The sequence below is a fragment of the Microtus pennsylvanicus genome, chromosome 3 (assembly GCF_037038515.1).
Source record: "Microtus pennsylvanicus isolate mMicPen1 chromosome 3, mMicPen1.hap1, whole genome shotgun sequence".
NCBI lineage: Eukaryota > Metazoa > Chordata > Mammalia > Rodentia > Cricetidae > Microtus > Microtus pennsylvanicus.
The window spans coordinates 54,716,498-54,743,609 of NC_134581.1; the positions used below are offsets into that span (position 1 = coordinate 54,716,498).

At 41.5% G+C, this 27,112-nt stretch overlaps 1 protein-coding gene across 5 annotated transcripts in view; it reads left to right on the plus strand.

Moving 5' to 3' along the window:
• Trip4 (thyroid hormone receptor interactor 4) overlaps positions 1 to 27,112 on the plus strand; it is a 59,278-nt gene that overhangs the window by 28,297 nt on the left and 3,869 nt on the right. For 4 of the 5 annotated variants that reach the window (XM_075965480.1, XM_075965482.1, XM_075965484.1 and 1 more), the window contains 3 exons: positions 4,346 to 4,470; positions 5,626 to 5,717; positions 26,667 to 26,769. In XM_075965480.1, the coding sequence (XP_075821595.1) occupies positions 4,346 to 4,470; positions 5,626 to 5,717; positions 26,667 to 26,769 (320 nt within the window). The remainder of the gene's footprint in view (positions 1 to 4,345; positions 4,471 to 5,625; positions 5,718 to 26,666; positions 26,770 to 27,112) is intronic. The other variant, XM_075965481.1, reaches the window with a different exon arrangement.

Here is a 27,112-nt window from a genome sequence, read left to right on the forward strand (position 1 = left end):
TGTCCGGTACAGGATATTTTTAAAGGAAAAACCAATTATGATTGGCTTATTCAAAGGGGCTATTACCAATAGTTGGCTGGAGAGTGGTTGCCAGATCAGATGAGATAAAGGGACTCTTCTGAGGGTCACTTTGCCCCTTCCCAGGGACTAAGTCAAAACATCAGTAACTGAGTCAACACTTAAGGGTTATCATGCCTCTATTCAGGGAGATGGAAAGTTCCCAACATCTCAGTAACACGAGCATGCTTAGCTGCTATGTCCTTGGTTCCCAGAGGAGGAGGGGAAGTACTGAGAGTTGTCAGAAATGGCTTCAGAATTGTCTTAAAGTTCTACAGGCTCTTTGGTTTTTTTTTCTTTTCCATTTATTGTTTGGTTTTTAAGGCTCATTTTGTTATTTTAATTAATTTTTAATATTTATATATTTTTGGCTGAGTGGCTTTAAAATAACAAATGGAAGTGTGGGGACCATGACTATAATCTCGGTCATTCAAGAGTCTGTGACAGATGGATGATGAATCTGAGGAGGGCAACCCAGTGAGACCCTATCTCAGAATGAACAGTAGAACCAGGGCCTGGGGTATAGATTAGTGATAGTATGACTGGCTAATGTGCATAAGGCCCTGGATTAACCTTTAGTACTGCAGAAGAGGAAAAGAGAAAAGAGCTAAAGATGTTTACAGAGAAGCTAGAATACCAGTGTTTTCATCTTTAGAAGAAAGTCTATTGGAAAATTCAAACTCAGAGATCCACACCTGCCTCTGCCTCCCAAGTGCTAGGATTAAAGGCGTGTACTGCCACCAGCTAGCATATTGTGTTTCTTCTTAATTCATATTTAAACTTTGCTTTTTTTTCATTTGTGTACATATAAATATAAGGCTAAATGAAGAAAGATAGCTAGAAAGAGATCATGTATATCTCACTCCCTAGAAACAGTTACTAACTATTAGCTGCTGTTAGTGCTTTGGATTTTTTTTTTCTTTCTTTTGACGTGGTTTCTCAATGGAGCCTTTGTTGTCCTGGAATTTACTACTATGTAAACCAGAATGGCCTCAAACTTGAATTCCTGGGCCTACTTCTGCCTCTTTAGTACTGGAATTAAAGGGATTAGTGGGATGGACCACCACGTCAGGCCTGTAATGTTTATTTACATTGTGTTTTCCTATGTGAATCAATACTTAGTAAGACCTTATTATATAATTTACTTGGGTTTTTTTTTTTGTTTGTTTGTTTGCTGATTTTTCAAGGCAGAGTTTCTCTGTGTAACAGCCCTAGGTGTCCTGGAACTAGCTCTGTAGATCAAGCTGGCCTCAAACTCTCAGTGATCTCCCTGCCTCTGCCTCCCGAGTGCTGGGATTAAAGGTTTGTGCCCCCTATCACCCATTTGGGTTTTTTATTTCATTTATCATTAATACTACATGCTCATTTTTCCTTTTCTCTTATCTTCTAAATTTTTTTTTAAAGATTTTATTTATTTATTTGTATACAGTGTTTTGTCTGTATGCTTGCTAGCCAGAAGAGGGCACCAGATCTCATTACAGATGGTTGTGAGCCACCATGTGGTTGCTGGGAATTGAACTTAGGACCTCTGGAAGAGCAGTCAGTGCTCTTAACTTCTGAGCCATCTCTCCAGCCCTATCTTCTAAAATTTTATGTGCTGGTAATGTGTATATATATACATACACTTATACATATAACTGATATATATATATATATATATATATATATATATATATATATTAGTATATACCTTTTAAAAAATAGAATTTTAGTTTCTAAAGGAGTAGCTGTGAAACCCAGGCTAGTACTTTGCAGGCAAAGGTAAGCTGGATTTCTCTGAATTACAAAAGTAGGTTTTCTTTTTTTTTTAAAAAAAATTATTTATTTATTATATATACAATATTCTGTCTACATGTATGCCTGACGGCCAGAAGAGGACAACAGATCTTATTACAGATGGTTGTGAGTCACCATGTGGTTGCTGGGAATTGAACTCAGGACCTTTGGAAGAGCAGGCAATGCTCTTAACCGTTGAGCCATCTCTCCAGCCCAACTTCAGGTTTTCAAAATGTTCATGCCCTCTACTGTTGATGCTTCAGTTGTTTCCATATTTAGAAACAGTCATTTGAACAGATTTTGCCGCTGTCACTCCTCCTTTATTTACTGAGGTGCCTAAAGCACCTTCTTCCACTGGGAGTCTTGCCTTCTTGCTTTGGCTTTGTTACTTGACAGTTAGACCATGTGTGCAGTGCTGTTAGCACCCAGAAACATGACTGCTTCTCTTCTAAGACAGCCAAGCCCTCAGATGTCTATTCTCATTCATTTCCTGTTTGCTCTCTTTCTTTTCCAAAGTAGGAGACGGACAGCACGCACTCCTCGGCTTCGGGAGTCAGAATGCTTTCGTTTCTCCCTCCGTTTGGTTCTGTGTTGTTCATCTTTTCTCGCTCAGAACAGGATGAACAGCATCTCTCACACAGTCACTAACCCACTAACCCTCTGGGAGTCAGTGGGTGCTTCTTTCACACTTGTGGGACCATTTTCCTAGCAACTATTGAGATTATTTGGCCAGTGGGAAAGCATACGTTTGTTCATTCCCCGTAATGATGACTCACAGTGTGTCTGACACTTTTGTAATTCATATAAATTAGAAAACTAAGAATATGAAAAATTCATAACCCTACTTCCTGTTTTAAGAATGATATTGGGGCCAGGTGGTTGTTGTGCACACCTTTAATCCCAGCACTCAGGAAGCAGATGCAGGTAGATCTCAATGAGTCCGAGGCCATTGTGGTATACCGAGCTAGTTCCAGGACAGCCAAAACTGTTACATGGAGAAACCCTGTCTTGAAAAACCAACCCCTACCTCCCCAAGAAAGAATGAGATTGGGGTAAAGGTGTTTGTTACCAAGCCTAACTGAATTTGATCCCCATAACTCACATGGTAGAAGAAGAAAACCAGCTTCTAGAAGTTGTCCTCTGACCTCCATTTGTACATGTACACATACATATATGTGCTTAAATAAATAGATAGATAAGTGTCTTTACAAATTAAAAAAAAAGAGGGCTGTAGAGATGGTTCAGTGGTTAAGAGTCCTGCTGTACTTCTAGAGGACCCAGAACAAATGTCAGATGGCTCAGAACCCTCTGTTGGATCTGATGTTTTTTGGGTCTCTGAGGACATATGTGGCATATACACATATAGACATATGGACATACACATAAGTGTTTAGGGTCTCACTAGATATCTGCCTGACCAGGAATTAACTATGTAGACCAGGCTGGCCTCATACTCATAGAGCTCCATCTGCTTCTGTCTCTTGAGTGCTAGGATTAATGGTGTGAGCCACCACACCTGGCCCCTGACAATATAAGTTTGATCCCCAGAACTCATATAATGGAAGGAGAGAACTAACTCCTCCAAGTTGTCCTCTAGCCTCCATAAAAATGCCATGTCTCATATGTGCCCTCCCTATAAATAAATAAATGTAATAACTTATTATTATAAACTTTGTGTTATAAAAATCTGAAGTGGTGGTGGTGGCACACACCTTTAATCCCAGCACTCGGGAGGCAGAGGCAGGCGGATCTCTGTGAGTTCGAGGCCAGCCTGGTCTACAAGAGCTAGTTCCAGGACAGGCTCCAAAACTACAGAGCAACTCTGTCTTGAAAAACAAACAAACAAAAAAAATCCCAAAACAAGTAACAATTCCAGATCTGAATTACCGAGATCAGGTGACAGGTAAGAGTTGAGAGAAATGACTGGTGATAATGGTAGGACGGGTTAGCTGGCAGAGTTCAGTTCAACTTCATGGGAAAGATATTATGGGAGAGCCGGGCGGTGGTGGCGCACGCCTTTAATCCCAGCACTTGGGAGGCAGAGGCAGGCGGATCTCTGTGAGTTCGAGACCAGCCTGGTCTACAGAGCTAGTTCCAGGACAGGCTCCAAAGCCACAGAGAAACCCTGTCTCGAAAAACCAAAAAAAAAAAAAAAAGATATTATGGGAGAAATATTGCTCACAAAATTATCTCTCTTGGGGCTGGAGAGACAGCTTAGAGGTTAAGAGCACTGGATGCTCTTCCGGAGGTCCAGAGTTCAATTCCCAGCACCCACATGGCGGCTCACAACTATCTTTATTGAGAGCTGGTGCCTTTATCTGACATAAAGGTGTACACGCAGGCAGAACACTGTAAACGTAATAAATAAATTTTTAAAAATTTCTCTTGATGTGATATCCTCTTTGGAACTCTTGGTGAAATAGAATAATTTGCTGTAGGATTTGCTGTATATTATGGGCTCTTCAAGGAAACTAGAATTTGAGCCTTTCCATTAAATTTGTATTTATTTAAGGGTGGAGGGCAGATCCTGGTATACACCTCACAGAGGAAGACTTTGGATTGCAGCTACAGGCAAAAGACCTTCCCCTCAAGAGGTCTCAGAACTCCAGGCTACCTATCGTCTTCTTCGTGGAAAAGGTAACAGCTGCATATATATGCTTGGTTTTTAGTCTTCCTTTGTCCTGAATTCTTATCTTCTATATCCTTTTCCTTTGGCTTTTTCTTGTGTTAAAGAGACTTAAGACCTCACATTTGTCTATTCATTTGATTTGTAGACTGGGTATCTCAGCAGAGCCCAGCTGCCCTGGAACTCACCATGTATTTAGACTAATTCAAACTCAAGGCAGTTTCTTGCCTCAGCCCCCCAAACAGTAGGATAAGAGGGATGAGCCTCCACACTCAGCTTATTAGTGTGTTGAGTGATAAGTCACAGATGGCTGTTCAAAGCATGTAGGGAAACCCTGTCTCAAAAAAAAAAAAAGAAAAAGAAAAGAAAAAATTACATTTATTCTTCTGTTTGTTTTATCATACTTTTATGGTTTTCTTTTCCTCATCACGTATAACTGCTTTTCTTTCTTTCTAAAATACTGTATCTCCTGTTCTAGTTTTGTTTCTTTGGCTGTGATAAAATTCTATGACCCGAAGCAACTTAGAGGAGGAAGGGTTTGCTTTGCTTTAGCTCATAATCCCAGATTTCAGTCCATTAATGTAGGAAGCCACAGTGGCAGGAGCTTGAAGCAGATTCTGTCCTCATAGCCACAATGAAGGACAGACGGCCACATCTCAGCTGGCTTGTACTTGGTTACCCTTCTCCACGCTCACATAGTTCAGGACTCTTCTTAGAGAATAATGCTATTGGCAGTGGGCTGGGTCTTCCTACCCAATGCTGACAGTCTCTCATTGAGACTCTTTCTACATGATTGTCAGTTATGTGGAGTTGAAATTTAAAGCTAGCCATCCCACCACCAAACTTTAATCCAATCCAGCTGTGAGTACATTATAATTAATTTGATTGGTATTAACCTATAGAGTCCTTGAACCTTGATGGTATATAGAAGATTTTTCTAAAACAAAAGCTTCCAACTTTAGCACATGAATAGTAAGCAAAGCTAGTCACTCGCTGGACTTTTGCTAAAATATAAGCAGTTGTGCCATATAATAAACTTCACTGTTTGACTTTGCTTCTACAAATAGATAATGGAAAAAGTTATGTTCAGAATTGAAAGCAGATTCCTGAGTTCCAGGGTCACAAAAGAGGAAAGTCATCCTCTCCTTTTGTTGTCTTCTATTCAGATGTGGAATTTCCAAATGATTATCCATCAGGTTGTCTTTTGGGCTGTGTGGACCTAATTGATTGTTTATCCCAGAAACAATTTCAGGAGCAGGTGAGTACTGAGTTCTTCTCGTGGGCAGGCACTTGCTTACTGTCGTGACAGGTTCTAGATCATCTTAACAGACTGTTCTGAAGGCAGTAAGGTGCTAGCAATCAAGACAGAAGAAGAAAGGTCTCTCTTTATATTCCCCCCTCCCCTTGAGAGACTTGTGGCACAGCTTAGGCTGGCTTCAAATTCATGGTCCTACTTTCTCTGCCTCCAAAGCGTCTGTTGTGTCGTGTCCTGGTTTGTTTTGTGCCCTGTCCCAGACTGAACTGGAACTTACATAGAGCCCTTGTACTTGTGATTATCCTCCTGCCTCTGCTTCTGGAGTCCTGAGATTACAAGCATGCAATCACCACCCCCAGCTCCAGGAGAATGTTTTTGTAAATGTACATTGGAGGGAGACTAGGAATAGGTCAGAAATAGAAGCACTTAGAGATGGCTTAGTTTTCAGTGTATGGGGAAGTAGCAGACCTACATTTCTGAAAAACAGTTGCCATTACAGTCCAGGGAAGGAAGTGTAAGGTCTTCATCCTTTCTTTAGGCTTCGTTTTTTAGGTTGGGCCAGATGACACACACCTTTATCCCATCACTTGGGAGGCAGAGGCATCTGGAGGCCAGCCTGGTCTCCATAGTAAGTTCCAGACCAGCCAGGGTTACAGAGTGAGTGAGGATGTTTGTCAAAAAAAAAAAAAAAAAAAAAAAAAAAAAGCTAAAATTTCTTTTAATGAAGAAACTCTAAAATACCACTTTTCATTTGATTGCATGGTGGATGTAGATTAATCCTTTACGTTCTGTGTTTGAGAATATCATATGAATATTGTTCAGAGTAGATAATAGTCTAATTTTGTTTGCTTGTTTTTTGTCGTATCCTGAAGCATTTCTTCCAGACCATTAAACTCATGATGGGCAAATGTGCTTGAATGTGGTTTGATTTGTGCCATGTTGGGGTATGTGTGTATAAGTGAACATACATATGTATTTAATTTTTAAAATCTCCATAAACATTAAATTGACATGATTCAAACACATTTGAACAGTAGGGGGCACCAAAGAACTGTAACTTCATTGTGAAATTCCTCAAATGTAGAGTTTGGGTTCAGACTGGCAAGATGACCAAATCTAAGCAGAGAAAGTCTTACAGTGTTGTTTTCCTGTCCTTTGAGCAGTTAAATTAAGCATTTGTGCTTCTAACACTGTGCATAAGAAAATGTACTTCATGCTGGGTGGTGGTGGCACTGCACAACTTTAATTGTGAGGCAGAGGCAGATAGGGCTGTTACACAGAGAAACCCTTTCTCACCCCCCCCCCAAAAGAAAACGTGCTTCAATTTAGCTTTCACTCAGTAAATTCCTTTTTTTGTTTGTTTGTTTTTTTTGTTTTTTTTGAGACAGGGTTTCTCTGTGTAACAGTCCTGACTGTCTTGGAACTCAATTTGTAGACCAAGCTGGCCTCAAACTCATAGAGATCCACCTGCCTCTGCCTCCCAAGTGCTGGGATTAAAGGTGTGTGTCACCACCACCACCCAGCTAAATTCATTTTTCCAAATGTTTGCCTTCTTTTTTTTTTTCTGGCTGTGCCGTATGAACCCAGGGCTTTATGCATTCTAGTCAATTACTCTAACATTAAGCTATATCGCAGATCCCAAATGTTTTCTTCCTTCCTTCCTTCCTTCCTGTCTTTCTTTCTTTCTTTTTTCAAAAGAGCATCTCACTATGTAGCTCTAGCTGTTCTGGAACTCACTCTGTAGACCAAGATGGCCTCAAACTCACAGAAACCTACCTGCCTTATCCTCCCAAGTGCTGGGATTAAAGGCATGTGCCACCATTGCCTGGTGTGTATGGGTATCTTGCCTGTATGTCTGTGCACCCCATACAGGCAGTGCCCACAGAAACCAGAAGAGGGCACCGGATCCAGAGATCCAAACTGCAATTGGAACTAGAGCTACAGTTGTGAGCTGCCAGGCAGGTTTGTTTGTTTGTTTATTTGTTTTTTGGGACAGGATTTCTCTGTGTAACAGCCCTAGTTGTCCTTTAACTAGCTCTGTAGACTGGGCTGGCCTCGAACTCACAGAGATCTGCCTGCCTCTGACTCCCGAGTGCTAGGATTAAATGTGTGCACTGCCACTGCCCAGCATCATCCAGTGTTCTTAACCATCTCTCCAGCACCCTCAAGATCTGGGATTAATTGATGGCCACCACCATACATATCCAGGCTTTCATTTTCATTTGCTTGTTTTGTTTTCTTCTCTCCTTTTCTCTTCTCTCCTCTCTCCACTCCTTTAGACAGAGTCTCATATGTTGGGAGTGCCACCAAACTCTGCTATGTCTGCTTTTTTTTTTTGAACGTGGGTCTTCCATAGCCTGAACTGGCCTCAAACTCCATTTGTAGGTGTAGATTATCTGATCCTCCTACCTCAGCCTCCCAGGTGATGTTGTTACAGGCATGACCCCAATGATTTTCTTAGGGTTGCCTACTCTGTCTCTTCTGTTTACTTCTATGTCCACTGCATGCATTCAGGTGTGATATTTGACTCCCGTTCTTTTGCTCTGCCCCTAGTATATAATCTAGACCCAGACAAGGCATAGGACCATGAAGGCTTTCATCTCCATGCTCTGGTACCTGTACTTTTATTTCTTTTCCACCTATATTTGTTTTGATGTCATGCCCCTCCCTTTCTGCTATGAAAATAAATACATTAGTTTCTTTTCTCTTTGTTATGATACAATATCTGACAGGAGCAACCCTAAAGGAGAGAAGATTAATTTTGGGTTGTGGTTTCAGAGGACACAGTGGGAAAGGCATGGCAAGTAATGTCCAGTTCTTGGTGATGGAAGCTTGCACCTGCTGCTTCTCACAGCTTGGCAGATCATCAAGCAGAGAGAGAAGGACCACAGTTAGAGCTATAACCCTCAAAGGCCACCCTTCAGTGAGCCATCTCTACCATCCAGGACCCCACAACTTCCCAAAATTGTACCAGTACAGCCAGGGAACCACATGCCCAAGCACATAAGCCTGGAGGGGACATTTTTAAATTCAAACCATAACATTGAAAACTATCATCTTAAAATATCAGGTATTGCTATCATTAGAGATCTAGTTAACAAATTTTGTTTTCCCAAGGGATACTCTTTCTTCAGGTCAGCAGATGCCGCTCCCTGAGCTTGGATTTATTGTGTGTTATGTACTGGAATTGCTGAGGACAGTATGTAGGAATGCCAGAATCCTCCCACGGGTGCCATGATGGAGACCCTGGCAACTCTCCTTATGGATTATCCTTGGGTATGCTGTGAATTTATACCAAAATGCTAGGAGTTGGTAGATTTCATTGAACATTGAAATTTCATACCCCTTTCTTGTGGTCATCAGCTTTTCTGTGATTTTCTCCTTTACTTTCTGTGTTTGAGAATATCATATGAATATTGTTCAGAGTAGATAATAGTCAATTTTGTTTGCTTGTTTTTTTAATTAATTAATTAATTTTTTCTCTCGCTCCATTGGATCTTGTCACTTTAGAAATGGTTGCTGTCCCCGAGTAGAAGATCTGGGTTTACAGATGTTTCTGTGTTTACCTTTACATGACTCTGGGGACTCAAACTCGGATCCTCATGCTTTAGCAGCAAGTACTTGACCCTAGTTGAGTCATCGCAGTGTTTGATTTATGGTACGATGGATTAAACCCAGTGCCTTGTTCATTCTAGCGAAGTGCTCCACCACCCTTAGCCTAAATCTTATTTCTAAGTAAATGAGTTGGTATTTTGGGGAAACAGACCTATCCTAGGATTTTACAAAGTACTTCATGTAGGTGTTCCCTGAAATTAGTGTACATCTGGAAAACATCTTTGAATTAAACAAATTTGTTTACCATAGAGTTTCTCAGAGGCTTTTATATACAAGTACAAATTAAGGTTCTCTGAGAGGGAGATGATAGAATACAGTGTTCCTAAACATTTTTCTCTCTGAAGTGGTGTTAGCTATCAGACCCAGGACCTTGCGCATACTAGGCAAGTGCTCTACCACTGAGATGCTACCCTGTCCTCCTCAAACACACTCGGTGCCTGTTTGCAAACTACATAGCTGTAGTCCTAGTGTGCACAATTTAGAATGCACATTGGGCTTTTCTTTGTCCTCTTAAGTCCAACTTATTGAGCAATAACCGTCCAGGAAACAGTTTCTACTCTGTGTCTTTAGCATCTCAACATGAATTCTTATCAACCAGCTGAGTCGAATTTTCCTTGAGAAACTGTGACACTAACAAATTTTATGTCAGTTGAAACTAACTTCCTATGTGACTTAGACCACATTTTTCTTCAGCTAGCATTTTCATTCCCCAAAGAAACTTAGTAATTTATTTCTGACCTCACATTCTTGGACTGTCTGATAAATTAAAATATACTAAGCCTCACTATTTTTGGCATAGTGTGATCATTTAGTTTTCTAAAAAGAGTAAGAAGAGATTTGTTTCTTTTAAAGTCAAGTTCACTATACTCTAAACGACCTTTTAAAGAGTGTGTGCTGAACAGACTTACTTTTATCTTCTTAAGGCAAGTTTAGTCAGCATGGCTAAGTTGTACCAGGAAGAAAAAACTTCCCACTAAACCCTCAACTCTCCTCTGAGTAATGGCAGGGGATGAACCTAGACAGGGAAGGAATGTAAAGAAAGGGCTGCAGGCTGACTGGGAGAGATAGGTAGATGAGAGCCATCTCCTCAGAGCTTCTCCTGTATTCCCCTGGAAGGAGCCCCTGCTGTGTGCCAGCATTTTATCTGCCAGCAGCAGCTGTAAGCTCTCAAAAACAGTGGGGAGGATGTTGACTGCAACAATGCATCAAGGCTGTGGTTTGTAACCTCAATAGTGAGGCAGTTCAAACTTTTTTTTTTTTTAACAAAGACATTTTGATTGCCAAATCCATAACCATTAGCAGCTGTGGTTGTGAGCAGTTCTCCAGACCTAACAAGTTGAGTTGGTGGCCTTTGTTTTGTTTTTACACGTCTGTGTTGTTTGTGCTATTTTTATCTTTGCCTTCAAAAGAAATTCAGATTTGTCTGAAATCTCCAAGGTCATTGATTATTCTGTTTCTTCCCAACAGAACCCATTCTTCTCATGCCAGCTTTCTGTTAGTCTATTTGATGTTAAGGTTTTTATGAGAGACCAGATCCTACCTTCAAGGTACTGCTGAGACAATTCCACTGGGTCCCTCTATCTAGCAACTGACACCAAGAGTAGAATTTCAGTCCTTTTAGAGAGAAGAATATGACTTCTTCCATTTTTTTTTTAAAGATTATCTAAGTGTCCGGAGGTGTTAGTGTACCTTTAATCCCAGCACTCAGGAGGCAGAGGCAGGATCTCTGTGACTTGGAGAACAGCCAGGGCTACACAGAGAAACCATTCTCTCTCGAAAAACAAACAAACAAAATCTAAGCATCTTGGTGTCTGGAAGATGCAGATCTCCCTTTGCATGGAAATCACCAGCTTCTGTCACTGGGTCTTCTGGATCTAAAAAGGGAGAAATTAGAACATGAAGGAAGTAATGTTCAACATTCAAGCCAGGCCTTGAAAATGCCAAATCCCTAATTCTCTTTTTAAATCTGTGAGGGAAGCAGGGAGTGGTGGTGCATGCTAGTAGTGCTCAAAGAGTCTGAGGCAAGAAGAGCCCTGAATTCTACACTTGCCTGGGCTGTAGTCTCATAATAACTAAAATAAATGCATAAAGCCCGAGGGGATGGGGTATGACTCAGTGCAGGGTCCTATCAGTAGCACTGTCTTATCTGTCTGTGAGTTCTGCTGACAGAATTTGCCTGCACATAATATACCTCAGAAGATTCTCAAGAGACTATAAGGGCTGTTGTCTAAGACACAACATGAAAGGAAACACTGTGTCATTAATAGCCAGCTGACCTCAAGCACTTCTTTAAGGTCAAGACTCACTTGAAGGAGGTAGAGGATATACAATCAGAATGTTTAAGAAGATTAGAACATTTATTAGAGTTCATAGTGGTCAGAACATACTGTTATTATTGTTGCTTGAAGTTTGGGTATCAAGTATTCACTTGAAAATGGTTTAAGGAGAGGGCTGGAGAGATGGCTCAGTGGTTAAGAGCACTGGCTGCTCTTCCAGAGGACCTGGGTTCAATTCCCAGCACCCACATGGCAGCACACAATTGTCTGTAATCCCATTTGCGGGAGATCTGGCATCCTCACATAGACACTCAGGCAGGCAAAACATCAGTGAACCTAAAATAAATAAATTTTTTTTTTTTTTGGTTTTTTTCAAGACAGGGTTTCTCTGTGGTTTTGGAGCCTGTCCTGGAACTAGCTCTTGTAGACCAGGCTGGTCTCGAACTCACAGAGATCTGCCTGCCTCTGCCTCCCAAGTGCTGGGATTAAAGGCATGCGCCACTACCGCCCGGCAATAGATAATTTTTTTAAAAAAGGAAATGGTTTAAGATTGCCCAGCGGTGGTGGCACACACCTTTAATCCCAACACTCAGGAGGTAGAAGCAGGTGGTTTTCCGTGAGTTTGAGGCCAGCCTGTTCTACAGAGGGAGCCTGTCTTGAAAAAATGAAAAACAAAAATGGTTTAAGGAATAACAGTGTGTGTGTTTGTTATATGTGTGCATTTATAACTATGTGTGTGTGTATGCGCGCGTGTGCATATGTGCGCTTTAATGCAAGAAAACATTCCACTTTATGTTCTAAAGAAAGATGTGGAAGGGCTGGAGAGATGGCTCAGTGGTTAAGAGCATTGCCTGCTCTTCCAAAGGTCCTGAGTTCAATTCCCGGCAACCACATGGTGGCTCACAACCATCTGTAATGAGGTCTGGTGCCCTCTTCTGGCCTGCAGACATACAGACAGAATATTGTATACATAATAAATAAATATTTAAAAAAAAAAAGAAAGATGTGGAATAGTACCATTTTGTATTTTGGTTTTGATTTTGGTTCTGAGAAAGGTTCTCACTTGTACCTATGAATGGCTGGGAACTCACTACATAGACTAGGCTAGGCTGGAACTCCCAAAGTGTTGCCCGCTTGTGTTCACCAAGTCCTGGCATTAAAGACATGTACTTTCATGTCTAGCAGTGCCACTTTTTCTAATGTTCTGTGTAATAAATAACAATGTATATATATGTACTGCTAGCAGAAAAGGCTAGCAAACCCCCTGGCACTGGAGTTACAGGTGGTTGAGAACTACCACATGGGTGCTGGGAATCAAACCTGGGTTCTCTGGAAGAACAGCCATCTCTAGCCTCTGTGATTTTTTTATTTTTTGGATACAGGGTTTCTCTGTGTAGCCCCAACTGTCCTGAAACTCCCTCTGTAGACCAGGCTGACCTCGAACTCAGAGATCTGCCTGCCTGTCTCCTGAGTGCGGGGATTAAAGTCATGTGCCACCATCCTGTAGTTTTTTTAATAGTAACCTTTTTAAAAAGATGTTTTATATTTATTTTTGTTTCTCTTTTCGTATTTATTTTATTTCACGTTTGAGGATTTTGCCTAACTCGTATGTATGTGTGCTACTTGCATGTCTGGTGCCTGTAGGGATCCTGGAAGACTGTACCCCTGAAACTAGAAGCGTCGATGGTGAACTCCCCTTTGAGGGCTAAGAATGAAAGTCCACCACTGCAGGAGCAGCAGGTGTCTTAACTGTGGAGCCATTTCTCCAGACCTTAATGATTTTTTTAGGTGATTGTTTGATGACTGAGCAGTTTAGAACACTTGCTGCTTTTTCAGGGGATCCCAGTTTGGTTCCCAGCACTCAAACCAAACCTGCCTATAACTCTATCTCCAGCTCCAGGGAATACAGCATGGCCTCCATGAATACCTGTGCTCACATGTACATACACCCAAACACAGACAAACATACATATACATATGTATATAGATAATAACTATATTTCAAAAGGAGTCTCTCGGTGCATGTGTGTGGAGCTCAGAGGACAATTCCAGAAGTCAGTTCTCTCTTCCACTTCTTGGGTCCTGAGGATTGAACTCAGGTCTTCAGGCTTAGTAGCAAAAGCCTCTCTCCACTGATCTGTCTTGTTAGCCCAGTAGCTTTTTACTAGATAACATATAATTCTTAAGATTTTCTTATGTGCCAGGAGTGATAATCCTTTAGTCCCAGCATTCAGGAGGCAGTGGTAGGTATGTGTTTCCAGCCAGCCTGGTCTACATAGTGAGTTCCAGTCCAGCTAGGGCTATATAGTGAGATCCTATCTTATAAAAACAAAACCAAACAAAACAACCCAAAAAAAAATAGAAAGGAAAAAGATTTTCTTGTGTAATTATTCATCTATCAGTAGATATTTGGGTCCTAGTATAAGTGAGACACCATTATAGATATTAAAGGAAATAAGATAAATCAGGTGTAGGTTCTGCCCTTGGATACATGAGAGGTTACTAAAGAGTTGTATTAACAATCAAAAAGTGAGGTTGGGAGGTCGTGGAGCACGGCTTTAATTCCAGCACTCAGGAGGCAGAGACAGGTGGATCTCTGAGTTCTAGGTCAGCCTGGTCTATAGAGCTAGTTCCAGGAAGGGTCAAAGCTACAGAGAAACCCTGTCTCAAAAAAAAAAAAAACAAAAACAAAAAAAAAAACAATAAAAACCAAAAAACAAAACCAAAACGTGATTTTGTTTTCTGTGGTGCTAGGGTTAAACCCAGAGCATCAAACATGCTCTACAAGCACTGTTCCACAGCATATATCCCCTGCCCAAGGTAACTTTAAAGAAGCCAAAGCTGACTATACCCCAGCATTCTTGAGGCTGAGGCGAGAGGATTACAGGAGGGGCTGGAGAGATGGCTCAGAGGTTTAGAGCATTGCCTGCTCTTCCAAAGGTCCTGAGTTCAATTCCCACCAACCACATGGTGGCTCACACCCATCTGTATTGGGGTCTGGTGTCCTCTTCTGGCCTGCAGGCATACACACAGATAGAATATTGTATACATAATAATTAATTTTTTTTAAAAAAGGATTATGGGATTGTAAATTCAAGCCTGCTTTGCATTGTGAGACCTGAGAGTCTGAGAGGGGTGGGGTGGAAGGAGGAGAGAACAAGGTGGTGAGAGAAACTATCTTTCAGAACTTGGAGGAGGGAAATGTAATTTTTAGTTAGAAGAGATTCCATATCCTTGTCTTCACTTTGGGGAATAATAAAAAACTGTCACTCTCAACCACTAAATATGTGCTATGCTCATTCTGTATATGTATGTTGTTTTCTAAACCTCACAGAAATATGGGACAGGCACAGTAGCACATAAATTTTATCCCAGCACTTGAGAGGCAGAAATAGGTGGATCTCAGTAAGTTCAAGGCCATACTGGTCTACAAAGCAAATTCTATGCCATCCAGGGATACACAGTGAGACCCTGTGTCAAAAACAAAACAAGATACTGAAAAGATGGTTCAGTGGTTAAGAGCACTGACTGTTCTTCCAGAGGACATAGATTTAGTTCCCAGCAACCACATGGTAATGCACAGAGTCTGTAACTCCTGGTTCAGGGATCCAGCATCTTTTGGCCTCTTTGGGTACTGCAGACAGTGGTGCACAGAAAAACATGCAGGCAAAACAGCCAAACACCTAAAATGAAATAAAAACAAAACAATTCCAAAAAAAAGTATCATTACCCTTCTTTCAAAGAAAACTTAAGGTAGCCAGGACTGTTACACAGAGAAACCCTGTCTCAAAACCATCACCCCCCCCCCGCCAAAAAAAAAAAAAACACTTAAAGTAACTTACATAATGTTGGCAAAAAAGATGAAAAAAAAATGAGGTTTTGCTGTTGAAGTCTTCTTCCTTATTTAATAGAAAAGCATATTCCCAAATGAGAAGATAATGGGAGCAAAGGCACAGGTGGGAAGTCGGGGTCTGTGTGGCTAATGTGGCAAGCCCATCTGCGGGGCAGTGTGAAGAGGAAGCAGCAGACAAGCCCGGAAAGTAGGTTGCGGTCAGATGGTAGATAGCCCAGGATGATAGAGCACAGAAGAAAGATCCATTTCTCTAGTAACTGGGAAATGTGGAAGAGTGTGTAGAAAGTTTTTATGAAGCAATAGGGTGATAGGAGCCCTGCCTGAGGAAAATTCCTTGGCTGAGATGTGGAAGATGGGTTGGAAAGGCTCTGAAGTGGGAAGACTGCTGCCGTCCAGGTTGGGACTTATAAAGGTCTCGTTCATGGCAATGCCAGTAAACTTGGGCTAGGGAGGCACAAGCACAATAGGCCTGCTGTTGGTAGAATCAAACATTTCCTGTGATAACAAACCAAGGCTTAGAGAACATGAGCTGCTTGACCTAGTGTGGCCTCACTTTCTTATAACCTATTCAAGTTGTCATCTTGGTTTGTCATCCGGTCTTCTTTGTTATCCAAGTGACAGATTTCCCATATTTTATTACTCAGAATATTATATAACCATATAGTAAGTATTAATAAAGCACGAAGAGAAAAGAATTAACTATTAATTGTCATATGACAGGCAATGGAATGAAGACTAAGGATCATAGTTTTAAGATAATGTTCCATTCCATCAGGATGGTAGCCTAGTTGGTTGGTTGGTTGGATTTTTTTTTTTCCTTTGTGGTGGGGTGCATGGTTTCATGTAGGACAGGTTGGCCTCAAATTTGCTATTTAGCCGATGCTGCCCATGAATTTTTTTAAAGATTTTATTTATTTATTTTATGTATATGAGTGCTCTGTGTGTATGTACTCCTGTGAGCCACCATGTGGTTGCTGGGAATCGAACTCAGGACCTCTGGAAGAATTAGCCAGCACTCTTAATTGCCAAGCCATCTCTCCAGCCTTCCCTGCCCATGAATTTCTTTCTTTTTTTTTTTTTAAAAAAGATTTTATTTATGTATGTATGTGTATATTTATGTATGTATGTATGTATAGAAAGTCTACCTCAATGTATGCCTGCAGGCCAGAGGGCGCCAGATCTTATTACAGATGGTTGTGAGCCACCATGTGGTTGCTGGGAATTGAACTCAGGTCCTCTGGAAGAACAGTCAGTGCTCTTAACCGCTGAGCCATCTCTCCAGCCCCCTGCCCATGAATTTCTTATCCTTATGTGTGCACCTTCAAATGTTGGGATTGTGGCATTTGCTTCTGTGCCTGGCCTTGCTGTGTTGCTCAGGCTGTTTCTGTGCTAGCCTCTAGAGTTTTGGGATTACCAGCTCCCAGCTCCCATACTACCATACCTGGTTCTTTGAGTTGCTTTGAAGGGAAATGTAAATGAGAACTACTTTTAAAACTGCCTTTTATTTATTCTTTAAGTTTCATACACATACAAAATCCATCTTGATTGCAGTGTTTATTCGAGAGCACAGTTGCTTTCAGGATGTGCTGCTACTTTAGACCTGCTGTGCTTGTGGCCTCCAGCTTCTGTTTGACCTCACCTCAGTGTTGGAGTCAGTTTTCAGCAAACAGGATTTCAGAGCCTAATTTCATATATTATGTATTTTTCCCCAAAGTTAAAACCTACAACAAATATGTGTTCTTGCCAGTGAATTTGTTTCTTGACTGTTGGCTTTTGTTGTTTGTCCTTAGGAGGCGGGCAAAAGATTTCTAAGTCATGGACTAGAGCTGTATCTCAGTGGTAGAGTACTTGGCCAGGATGCACAAGGCCCTACTTCAGACACCGTACACACACACACACACACACACACACACACACACACACACACACACACACATACGCGAGAGAGAGAGAGAGAGAGAGAGAGAGAGAGAGAGAGAGAGAGAGAGAGAGAGAAAGAGAGAGAGAAATGTATATAAAATTCACTTGGAACCGGGTGGTGAGGCCAGCCTGGTCTACAAGAGCTAGTTCAAGGATAGGCTCAAAAGCTACAGAGAGCCGGGCGGTGGTGGCGCACGCCTTTAATCCCAGCACTTGGGAGGCAGAGGCAGGCAGATCTCTGTGAGTTCGAGACCAGCCTGGTCTACAAGAGCTAGTTCCAGGACAGGCTCCAAAACCACAAAGAAACCCTGTCTCAACAAAACAAAAAAACAAAAACAAAAAAAAGCTACAGAGAAACCCTGCCCCCAAAAAAACCAAAAAAATTCACTTGGGGATTTATTGGGAAGAGTGACATAATTAAGGAGTTAAGGAGTTATTGATTATTTTTGTAAACCAGGCTTTCCTCGAACTCACAGAGATCAGCCTGCATCTGCTTCCAGAGTGCTGTGATTAAAGGCGTGTGCCACCACACCCAGCTATTGATCATTTTTAATACAAGGACTAAGTGAGGCTTGCAGAATTGAGCAAAAATTTTTATTTGTCTCTAAATGAGTATAGTTGCCAAAAAGTACTAACCTTTTCCTCCCTGTTAGGAAAATGAGAAAGAAACATTTTCCTTTTTTTTTAAAAAAAAAATATTTATTCATTATGTATACAGTATTCTATCTGTGTGTATGCCTGCAGGCCAGAAGAGGGCACCAGACCTTATTACAGATGGTTGTGAGCCACCATGTGGTTGCTGGGAATTGAACTCAGGACCTTTGGAAGAGCAGGCAATCTTCTTAACCATTGAGCCATCTCTCCCCCAAAAGAAACATTTTCTAAATGACTGGTGAGCAGTTTCCCCTGAGAGGAGATGAAATGGCTGTTTGACAGATAATTACCTGTTATGTTAGACAGCTGAGGAAGTTATAAAGCATGAAAGAAAGGTAGGCACACCTCCACTGCTCCTCAGGCTGGAATTTGTGATAAAAGTCTCCATAGAGTGAAACAAAGGCACCTGCCGGAGGAGTCTTTGGCCAAATTTGCATTGTTTCTAAAGCTCATATTTCCTGATCTGTTTATTATGCTCTATCAGTGACATTTAATCTAGCATCTTCACTAAAGTGGATGTGACATTAGAACTTATTTGTGTTCTTCATTTCCCCTTTAATTTATTCTTGCTGAGCCTGCTGTATTTTCATCTTTGTAAATCTCAGACCAAAAATACAAATCCCTCCTTTTTTTTTTTCTTCCATAGCGCTGCCCGCTAAAGTAAGGGTATTGTGCATGCTAAGCAACCACCTTTGAACAATATCCCCAGCCCTGATTTTACTTTCTATTTTAACACAATCTCTGTAAGTGTCCCAGGCTCTCTCTGAACTCTCTCTGAACTTGTGCTTTTCTGCCTCAACCTCCCCAGTATCTGGGGAGGCCCACACAACCAGAGCCAACTAAATATTTCTTAATATGTAATGTGTTTCTTAGTATCCAGCTTTCAAGGACAAGGATTGGGGGGAGGGATATGAGGCTCATCCAAATGGACTTCTCTTCAATGTATATGATGACATAACTCTGTGTGCTACTTTCTCATTTCTGTCTCTTGTGAACACTCTGAAGTTCAGTGGAAGTGGTGGTAAAAGGCCCATGATCTCAGCTACCAGGGAGTTGCCAACTGTATTAAACAAATATTCATGGATTACCTAATGTTTGCTGTGTCTGGTCCTAGCAGAAGGAGGGGCAGAGGACATCTGGTGTCTCCACTGAACTTGAAACTTTCAGTAGTCAAGTCCTGTTACTTTCGGAGCAAATGCTCTTAGCCACTGAGCCATCTCTCAGCCCCTGGAGTGGGGCGTTGTAGAAAATGTCTGCACATTTGAAGCTTTCATCTTAGTAAATTGAAAATAAATAAATAAATAATTTATATGTTAAATGGTAAGTTCTATGGAGAAAAAATAAGATAGGAAAAAGGGTTCAAAGTGCTACATTTATAGGGTGATTGGTGCTGTAATTTCATTTTATTTTATTTACTTTTGTTGGTTGTTGAACCAGGGCCTTGTGCATACTTGACAAGTACTCTACCACTGACTTTTAAATACTGAGGTCATGGGGTTGGGGATTTAGCTCAGTGGTAGAGCTCTTGCCTATACACAGGGCCCTGGGTTTGGTCCTCAACTCTGGGGAGAAAAAAAAATGCTGGAGAGATGGCTCAGAGGTTAAGAGCACTGACTGTTCCTCCAGAGATCCTGAGTTTGATTCCCAGCAACCACATGGTGGCTCACAACCATTTGTAATGAGATCTGGTGCCCTCTTCTGGCCTGTAGGCACACATACAGTCAGAACACTGTATACATTAAAAAAAAAACAAAAACAAACTTTTAAATAGTGAGATCAGGAGAGATTTATGTCAAAGTTGACATCTGAAAAAGGCCTGAAGGAAGAGCAAGATGAAGCCATGTAATGAGGACTTAAAATCATTCTAGAAAGCCAGGTATGACAGCAAACTCAATTTCTGACACTATGGGTCAAAACCCCTCCTTGTGGGATTATGAAAGTGAATGTGGCATTGAGAGATGTTGCGGGAGGTCCTCCCACTCCTCCAGCCTATCGCCGCTGAGATACCAGCCCCTTGGGGCGTGGTCTCTCTCCCTTTAAAAAAGCGGCCACTTCCCTCTCCTCTCCTTCTTCACTTCCTGCTCCGCCCGACTAGACTCCTGGTCGCGTAGAGGGCTGTTGCCTGGGACAGTGATCTGTAAGTTTTTCCCCTTTAAATAAATATCACCCTATTAATCATAATCCCAAATTGGTGTGGCATTGTTTGTGACTTACGCCTTCAGAGAGAAATTTAGCAATGGTAAAAACTTCTTTCTTAGTTAGGGTTTCCTTTGTTGTGAAGAGACACCATGACCATGGCAACTCCTATAAAGGAAAACATTTTGTTTATTTGTTTTTTGTCTTTGTTTTGGTTTTGTTTTTTTGTTTTTTCTGTAGCTTTGGAGCCTGTCCAGGAACTAGCTCTTGTAGACCAGGTTGGCCTCTAATTCACGGAGATCTGCCTGCCTCTGCCTCCTGATTAAAGGCGTGCACTACCACCACCACTGGGTAAGGAAATCATTTGATTGGCATGGCAATCAAGCATGTTATTAGCATGGCAGGAAGCATGGCAGCATTCCTACATACATGGTGCTTGAGAAGGAGCTGAGAGTTTTACCTCTTGACCAGCAGGCAACAGGAAGTAAACTGTCTACCATACAGCATAGCTTGGGAATAGGAGACCTCAAAGCCCACCCCCATGGTGACACATTTCCTCCAAGAAGGTCACACCTACTCCAACAAAGCCACACCTAATATTGCCACACTTGCTCCATCAAAGTTATACTTCCTAATAGTGCCTCTCCTTGTGGGGGCCATTTTCTTTCGAACTGCCACAGCTTCTGAACATGCAGATACCAATAATTAATTAAAAATCAAGTGAATATAGCTTACTGGTAGACCTCACCCATGCTGTATCAAATAACTTCATAGCCTTGGTCCAGTTTTGCATTGTGTTTGTTACAACACACAGGGCTAACCAATACTGCCTGAGTCTTTTTGACTCTGACAACAGACTGTTGTGAATTGCATTATTTTTATACTTTTATACAAAGTTTTCTTCTGTTATAGAAACAATTTAATTGTGGGAAATGAAAACCTTTCAATTTTTCCTAGCATCATTCCTGAGCACCTAAATAACAAATTAGTATATCTTTGGAATGGATTATGTTAGAATGTTAATTCTTAAAAAAAAAAAAAGACCTATTGTGTATGCAGTATTCTGCCTGCGTGTATGCCTACAGGCCAGAAAAGGGCACTAGACCTCTTTACAGATGGTGAGAGCCACCATGTGGGTGCTGAGAATTGAACTCAGAACCTTTGGAAGAGTAGCCAGTGCTGTTAACCACGGAACCATCCATCTCTCTAGCCCAGAATGTAAATTCTTTTTTTTTTTTTTTTTTTTTTTTGGTTTTTCGAGACAAGGTTTCTCTGTGGTTTTGGAGCCTGTCCTGGAACTAGCTCTTGTAGACCAGGCTGGTCCTGAACTCACAGAGATCCGCCTGCCTCTGCCTCCCAAGTGCTGGGATTAAAGGCGTGCGCCACCACCGCTTCTTTTTTTTTTTTTTCTTTTTTTTGTTTTGTTTTTCGAGACAGGGTTTCTCTGTGGCTTTGGAGCCTGTCCTGGAACTAGCTCTGTAGACCAGGCTGGTCTCGAACTCACAGAGATCCACCTGCCTCTGCCTCCCAAGTGCTGGGATTAAAGGCGTGCGCCACCACCGCCCGGCGCCACCACCGCTTCTTAAAAGTGCTTGTCTGAGTTGCTGTCTTGAGTTTCCTAGAATATTTAGAGAAGTTTTTTTTTTAATTAATGTTTCTTTTTTGTTTGTTTGTTTTTTGAGACAGAGTTTCTCTGTGTAGCCTTGGCTGTCCTTGTTTAGACCAAACTGGCCTTGAATTCACAGTGATCTGCCTGCTTCTGCCTTCTGAGTACTGGGATTAAAGGTTGCTGCCTGGCTTTTTAATTTATATGTATGTGTATATGTGTGTGTGAGTATATGTCATGTGTGTGCAGGTGTCTACAGAGACCAGAAGAGGGGCATCAGATGCCCTGTAGCTGGAGCCGCATGCAGTTGTAAGCTGCCCAATGTGGGTGCTGTGATCCAATCTCAGGTTCTATGGAAGAGCAGCAGACTCTCTTAGCCACTGAGCCATCTGCCTAGTTCCTTATAAAAAATTGTTAGTTAGCTAAGTGGCTAAAGCACTTGCTGTGCAAGCATGTGGACCTGAGTTTGAATTTCTAGCACTACATAGAAATCAGGCATAGTGGCCAATGCCTGTAACCTCAACACTGGCAAGGCTTTGACAAGGATTTGTGAATTCAAGGCCAGGATAGCACAGTGAGACAAAATAGGTGCTGGATGTATTTTGTAGCTATCGTTGATAGGGTTTTTTAATGACTTGGCCTGATAAATGGACAGATAGATGGAATCACCTTTTCTTCTTTTTTTTTTCTTGGGTTTCCACTGTGTACCCCATATTGACCTCAAATTTATGAAACTCTCACTTCAGACCAACAAATACAGCATACAACCATCAAGCCTGGAAAAGAAACTCACCCCAAGTTTTCAAAAGGTTTACTTAATTTATTTTTTTCTATTTATTTATGTGTGTTTGCTTATGCCTCCAGGTGCCCAGGGTCAGAAGAGGGCATCAGAGTCCCTGGAGCTGGAGTTACAGGCACCTGAGGAAGGTGCTGGGAACTGGATTCTAGTCCTCCGAAAGAGCAGGACTGCTCTTAGCCCCTAACCCAGCTCCCTAGCTCCTAACCTGAATTGTTAAAGTTTTATTTTTGTTGTGATAAACCTTGTATAAGATAGATCTTTCTATTTTAAGCACTTTTAAGTGTTACAGTACTGCGACATCAACTATATTCATGATAGTGTATAGTCACCATCACTACCCATCTCCACCTTTCCTATCGTCCTAACCACCGACTCTACCTATTCAGTAATTACTCTTTCCTCCCGCATCTCAGTCCCTGGTAACCTCTATTTTACTTATTTTAATTTTAAAAATTATTTTTAAAATTTTATATGTATGTGTATCAATGAGTGTATGTATGTGTACCACATAAGTACAGGAGCCCACAAAGGTCAAAAGAGGGTGTTGGATCCCCTGGAACTGAAGTTGTAGGCATTCGTGGGTGCTGGGAACCAAACCTGGGTTCAGTCTCTCCAGCCACTTCCACCCCTCCCCTCCTCTTTCCTTCCCTTCCCCTTTCCTTTTCTTTCTTCCTTTCTTTTTACCGTGTGTGCTTGCATATGCACAAGCACATAGGTCATGGTACATGTGTGGAGATCAGAAGGCATCTTTGTGGAAGTCAGAGGCCATCTAGTCCCTGTCATATCTTCTTTTTCCTCTCTCTCTCTTCCTTTCTTCCTTTCTTCCTTCCTTCCTTCCTTCCTTCCTTCCTTCCTTCCTTCCTTCCTTCCTTCCTCCTTCCTTCCCCTCCCTCCCTCCCTCCCTCCCTCCCTCCCTCCCTTCCTTCCTTTCTTTCTTTCTTTTCCTGCAATTCTCTATGTAAATTCAGTAGGCCTAGAACTTATAAAGATCCATCTTCCTCTGCCTTCAAGTGCTGGGATTAAAGGTATGTGCCACTACACCCAGCTTCTTCTACCTTTGTGTGTTTGCTTGATAAGTGCTTTTACCTTCTCAGCTTTCCTAACTGGCCCCTATTATATTTTCTATCCCTGGGAATTTGCCTATTCTATTCTAAGTACATTATTTAAGTAGAATTATGAAGAATTTGTCTTTTTGTGTCTTGCTTATTTCATTTATCGTGTTTCCATGGTTTGCCCAGGTTGTAGAATGTTTCAGAATTCCTTTCCTTTTTCAGACTGAAAAATACTCTTCATATTATTTTTTCGGCTGTTACTAGGTTGTTAGATAATGTTGTTTTGAATATTAGTCTACAAATACCTGTTTGAGATTCTTTTCACTTCTTTTCTGGTTGCTGAGGATAATGATAATTCTTTGCTGAACCTTTAGAGAGCCCTCCAAACTATTTTCCACTGTTGCCGGACCACTTTTCATTTACACCAGCACTGTAGAAGTGTTCTAGCTTCTTCATACCTTTGCTACTATGTGTTTTATGTTTTTGTCACATGGAGCCATCTTAGTGAGAATGACATGGTATCTCATTGTGGGTTTTTTTTGTTTTGTTTGTGTGTGCTTTAAATATATATGTGTACATATATATATATATATATATATAATTTCTTAGATTCTTTGGTTTTTAACCTTTCTTTATTTTTTTTATTTTTTATTTTTTTTGGTTTTTCAAGACAGGGTTTCATCAGGCTGTCCTGGAACTAGCTCTGTAGACCAGACTGGTCTCAAACTCACAGAGATTCGCCTTCCTCTGCCTCCGGAGTACTGGGATTAAAGGCGTGCGCCACCACTGCCCAGCCCTGTTTTGATTTTTCAAGTCAGGGTTTCTCTGTGTAGCCTTGGCTGTCCTGGAATTTAATCCTTTATCCTTTAATCCCAGCACTGGGGAAGCAGAGGCAGGCAGATCTCTGTGAGTTCGAGGCCTGCCTAGCTTACAGAGTGAGTTCCAGGACAGCCAAGGCAAAAGAATAGTTACATATTGTAGTGCACACCTTTGATCCTAGCACTCAGAGAAGCAGACCAATCTTTCTGAGGTGGAGACCAGCCTGGTCTGTAGACTCTCAAAAAAAAAAACCAGAACTAAAGAAAGAGAGGGAGAAAGGAAAAGAGAGAGGGAGGGAAGGAGGAAAGGAAGGAAGGAAGGAAGGAAGGAAGGAAGGAAGGAAGGAAGGAAGGAAGGAAGGAAGAAGAAATACAGTCCAGGGAGGTGGTCCATGGGTAGAGGCTTGTGGCACAATCTTGATCCCGAGTTCCATCACCACATAGAAGCTCCAGCACTGCTAAGGTGAGATGAGTGAAGAAACCTATGAATACAGCTCAGCCACAGAAACAAGAGAGACCCTGTCCCTGAAACAAGGTAGAAGGCAGGATCCTGCGCCCAGGAATTTGTCCCTTGACCTACACATGTTGGCTGTCTTCTTCAATTCCTCTTTAACCTTTTTGAGAGGTAGTTGCTCTCAGAACCTGGAGCTCATTGGTTTAACTGGGTTGGTTGGTGAGCTGCATGGATCTTTGTCTCCACTCTCCTCAGAATGCCTGCTGATCCATCCTCTCAGCTCTCCTACTATGAGTATTTTCACTTTGCTCATGGCTATAACTTTTGTGCCTGATACTTGATATTAAGTTTATATTTTATCAGGCTACATGCCCCATCTGCCTCACTGAAGGCCATGGTATATAGGCAGGACCAAACATTTAGAAAATTCTTTTTAATTTTCCCACTTACGCCTTGGATAATGTGCTCAACAAAGAAATTTAAGTATTTATGCTTCCACCAGTTATAGACACATTTTAATTTTCTACCTCTTTATTATTCTTTTCTCCGAAACTGCTGTATAATTTGGACTGCTTTGTTCTGTTTAGACAGAGTCTCATTATGTAGCCCTGACTAGCCTAGAACTCACTATGTAGACCACATTGGCTTCAGACTCGCAGAGATCAGCCTGTCTTTGCCTTCTAAGTGCTGGGATTAAAGATGTGTGCCAACATGCCTGGTTCCCCAGCCCCGATCTTTGTTTGTTTTTTTGACACATCTTGTGCAGCACAGACTGGTCTGAAACTCACTATGTAGCCAAGGCTGGCCTTTACCATCCCTTCCTCTTACTTCCATTAACCAAGTGTTGGAACTACAGGCGCAAACCACCATGCCCAGCAAGACTCTTGGATCTAGACCTTTAGATTATGAGAGAATAGATCTTAAAGGGTGAATAAGAGTAAAAATTAACGTTCTATTTTTAATAGTGATTACTGGGAAAAGAACTTCTCTGGTAATTAAGTCTGATCCACATGCCTACCAGTCATTTATCAAACATGCTATAGGTTAGACATCCTAAGATAGGAAACAATGAAACATCAGATTGTTTGGGCATTGCTAAAGAACATTTCTGCTGATCTATATGGTTTCCTAACCTGTTGTTATGTCCCTAGCATGGTCTTGGGTTCCATGTATGCATTTTCAAAAACAGAGCAAAACAAAAAAACAAAAACCTCTTAAGTATTCATGTAAATTTGTTTTGTGATATGACTTTTTTCAGAAAAAAGTCTGCCGCTTACCTTTCTCCCTAAGCAGTTCTGTAGTGTATCCAGCTGAACAGCCTTTACATGACCATACCTTTCAGAATGAATCATCTTCCTTCTCCTTAGTGAGAAGATGGTGTGTGTGCTGTTTCTGACAGAATTTCCTAAGTCTTCCAGGGTATCCTTTAAGCTGAACCTAGGGTGTTGCCAAACATTCCAGGAGATCTAAGACTCTCACAGCTGCCTGTGTTAAAAGATTGGCCAGTTCCCATCCTTCTGGAGGAATGTCAGGCATCCTTTGTTTAGGAAGCTGATTCCACTATAAGAAGCCAGAGATGGCAGGCAATCGACTGTGTAATACCATGTCAAACCTTCAGAAAGCTGGAGTTCTGTTATTGTAGAGCATAGCCCTCCTGGTCTGTGAACCAGAGAGCACTGTCATCAGGATTGAGGTAAAATCTGGGCTGTTCCTTGATCTCTTCAAAGTGACAAATCCGTCCCAACTAGCCTGAATTTTTTATCTTTCAGTTCCCGGACATCAGTCAAGAGTCTGATTCTCCATTTGTTTTCATCTGCAAAAACCCTCAGGAAATGGTTGTGAAGTTTCCTATTAAAGGAAATCCTAAAATCTGTAAGTCATCATCTTTTAGGATCTCATTTTCTCTTGCAACTTACTTGTCTACATTTGAAAAAACACTTGTAGTAAGCTTTGTTGTCGGCGGCCAGTCCAAAAATAACGACGGAGAGATTTCTTAATTATGAAAGCTTAGCTTAGGCTGGTCCCACTAGCTCTTATAACTTAAATTAACCCATTTATATTAATCTGTGTTCCGTCACGTGGCCTTACCTCATCTGCATAGTGCCCATCTGCTTCCTCTGAGGCTGGCTGGCAACTCCACCTTTCTTCCTGCCAGTCTTCTTTTTCCCCGGAAGTTCCATCTAACCTCTTTCTGTCTAGCTATTGGCCATTCAGC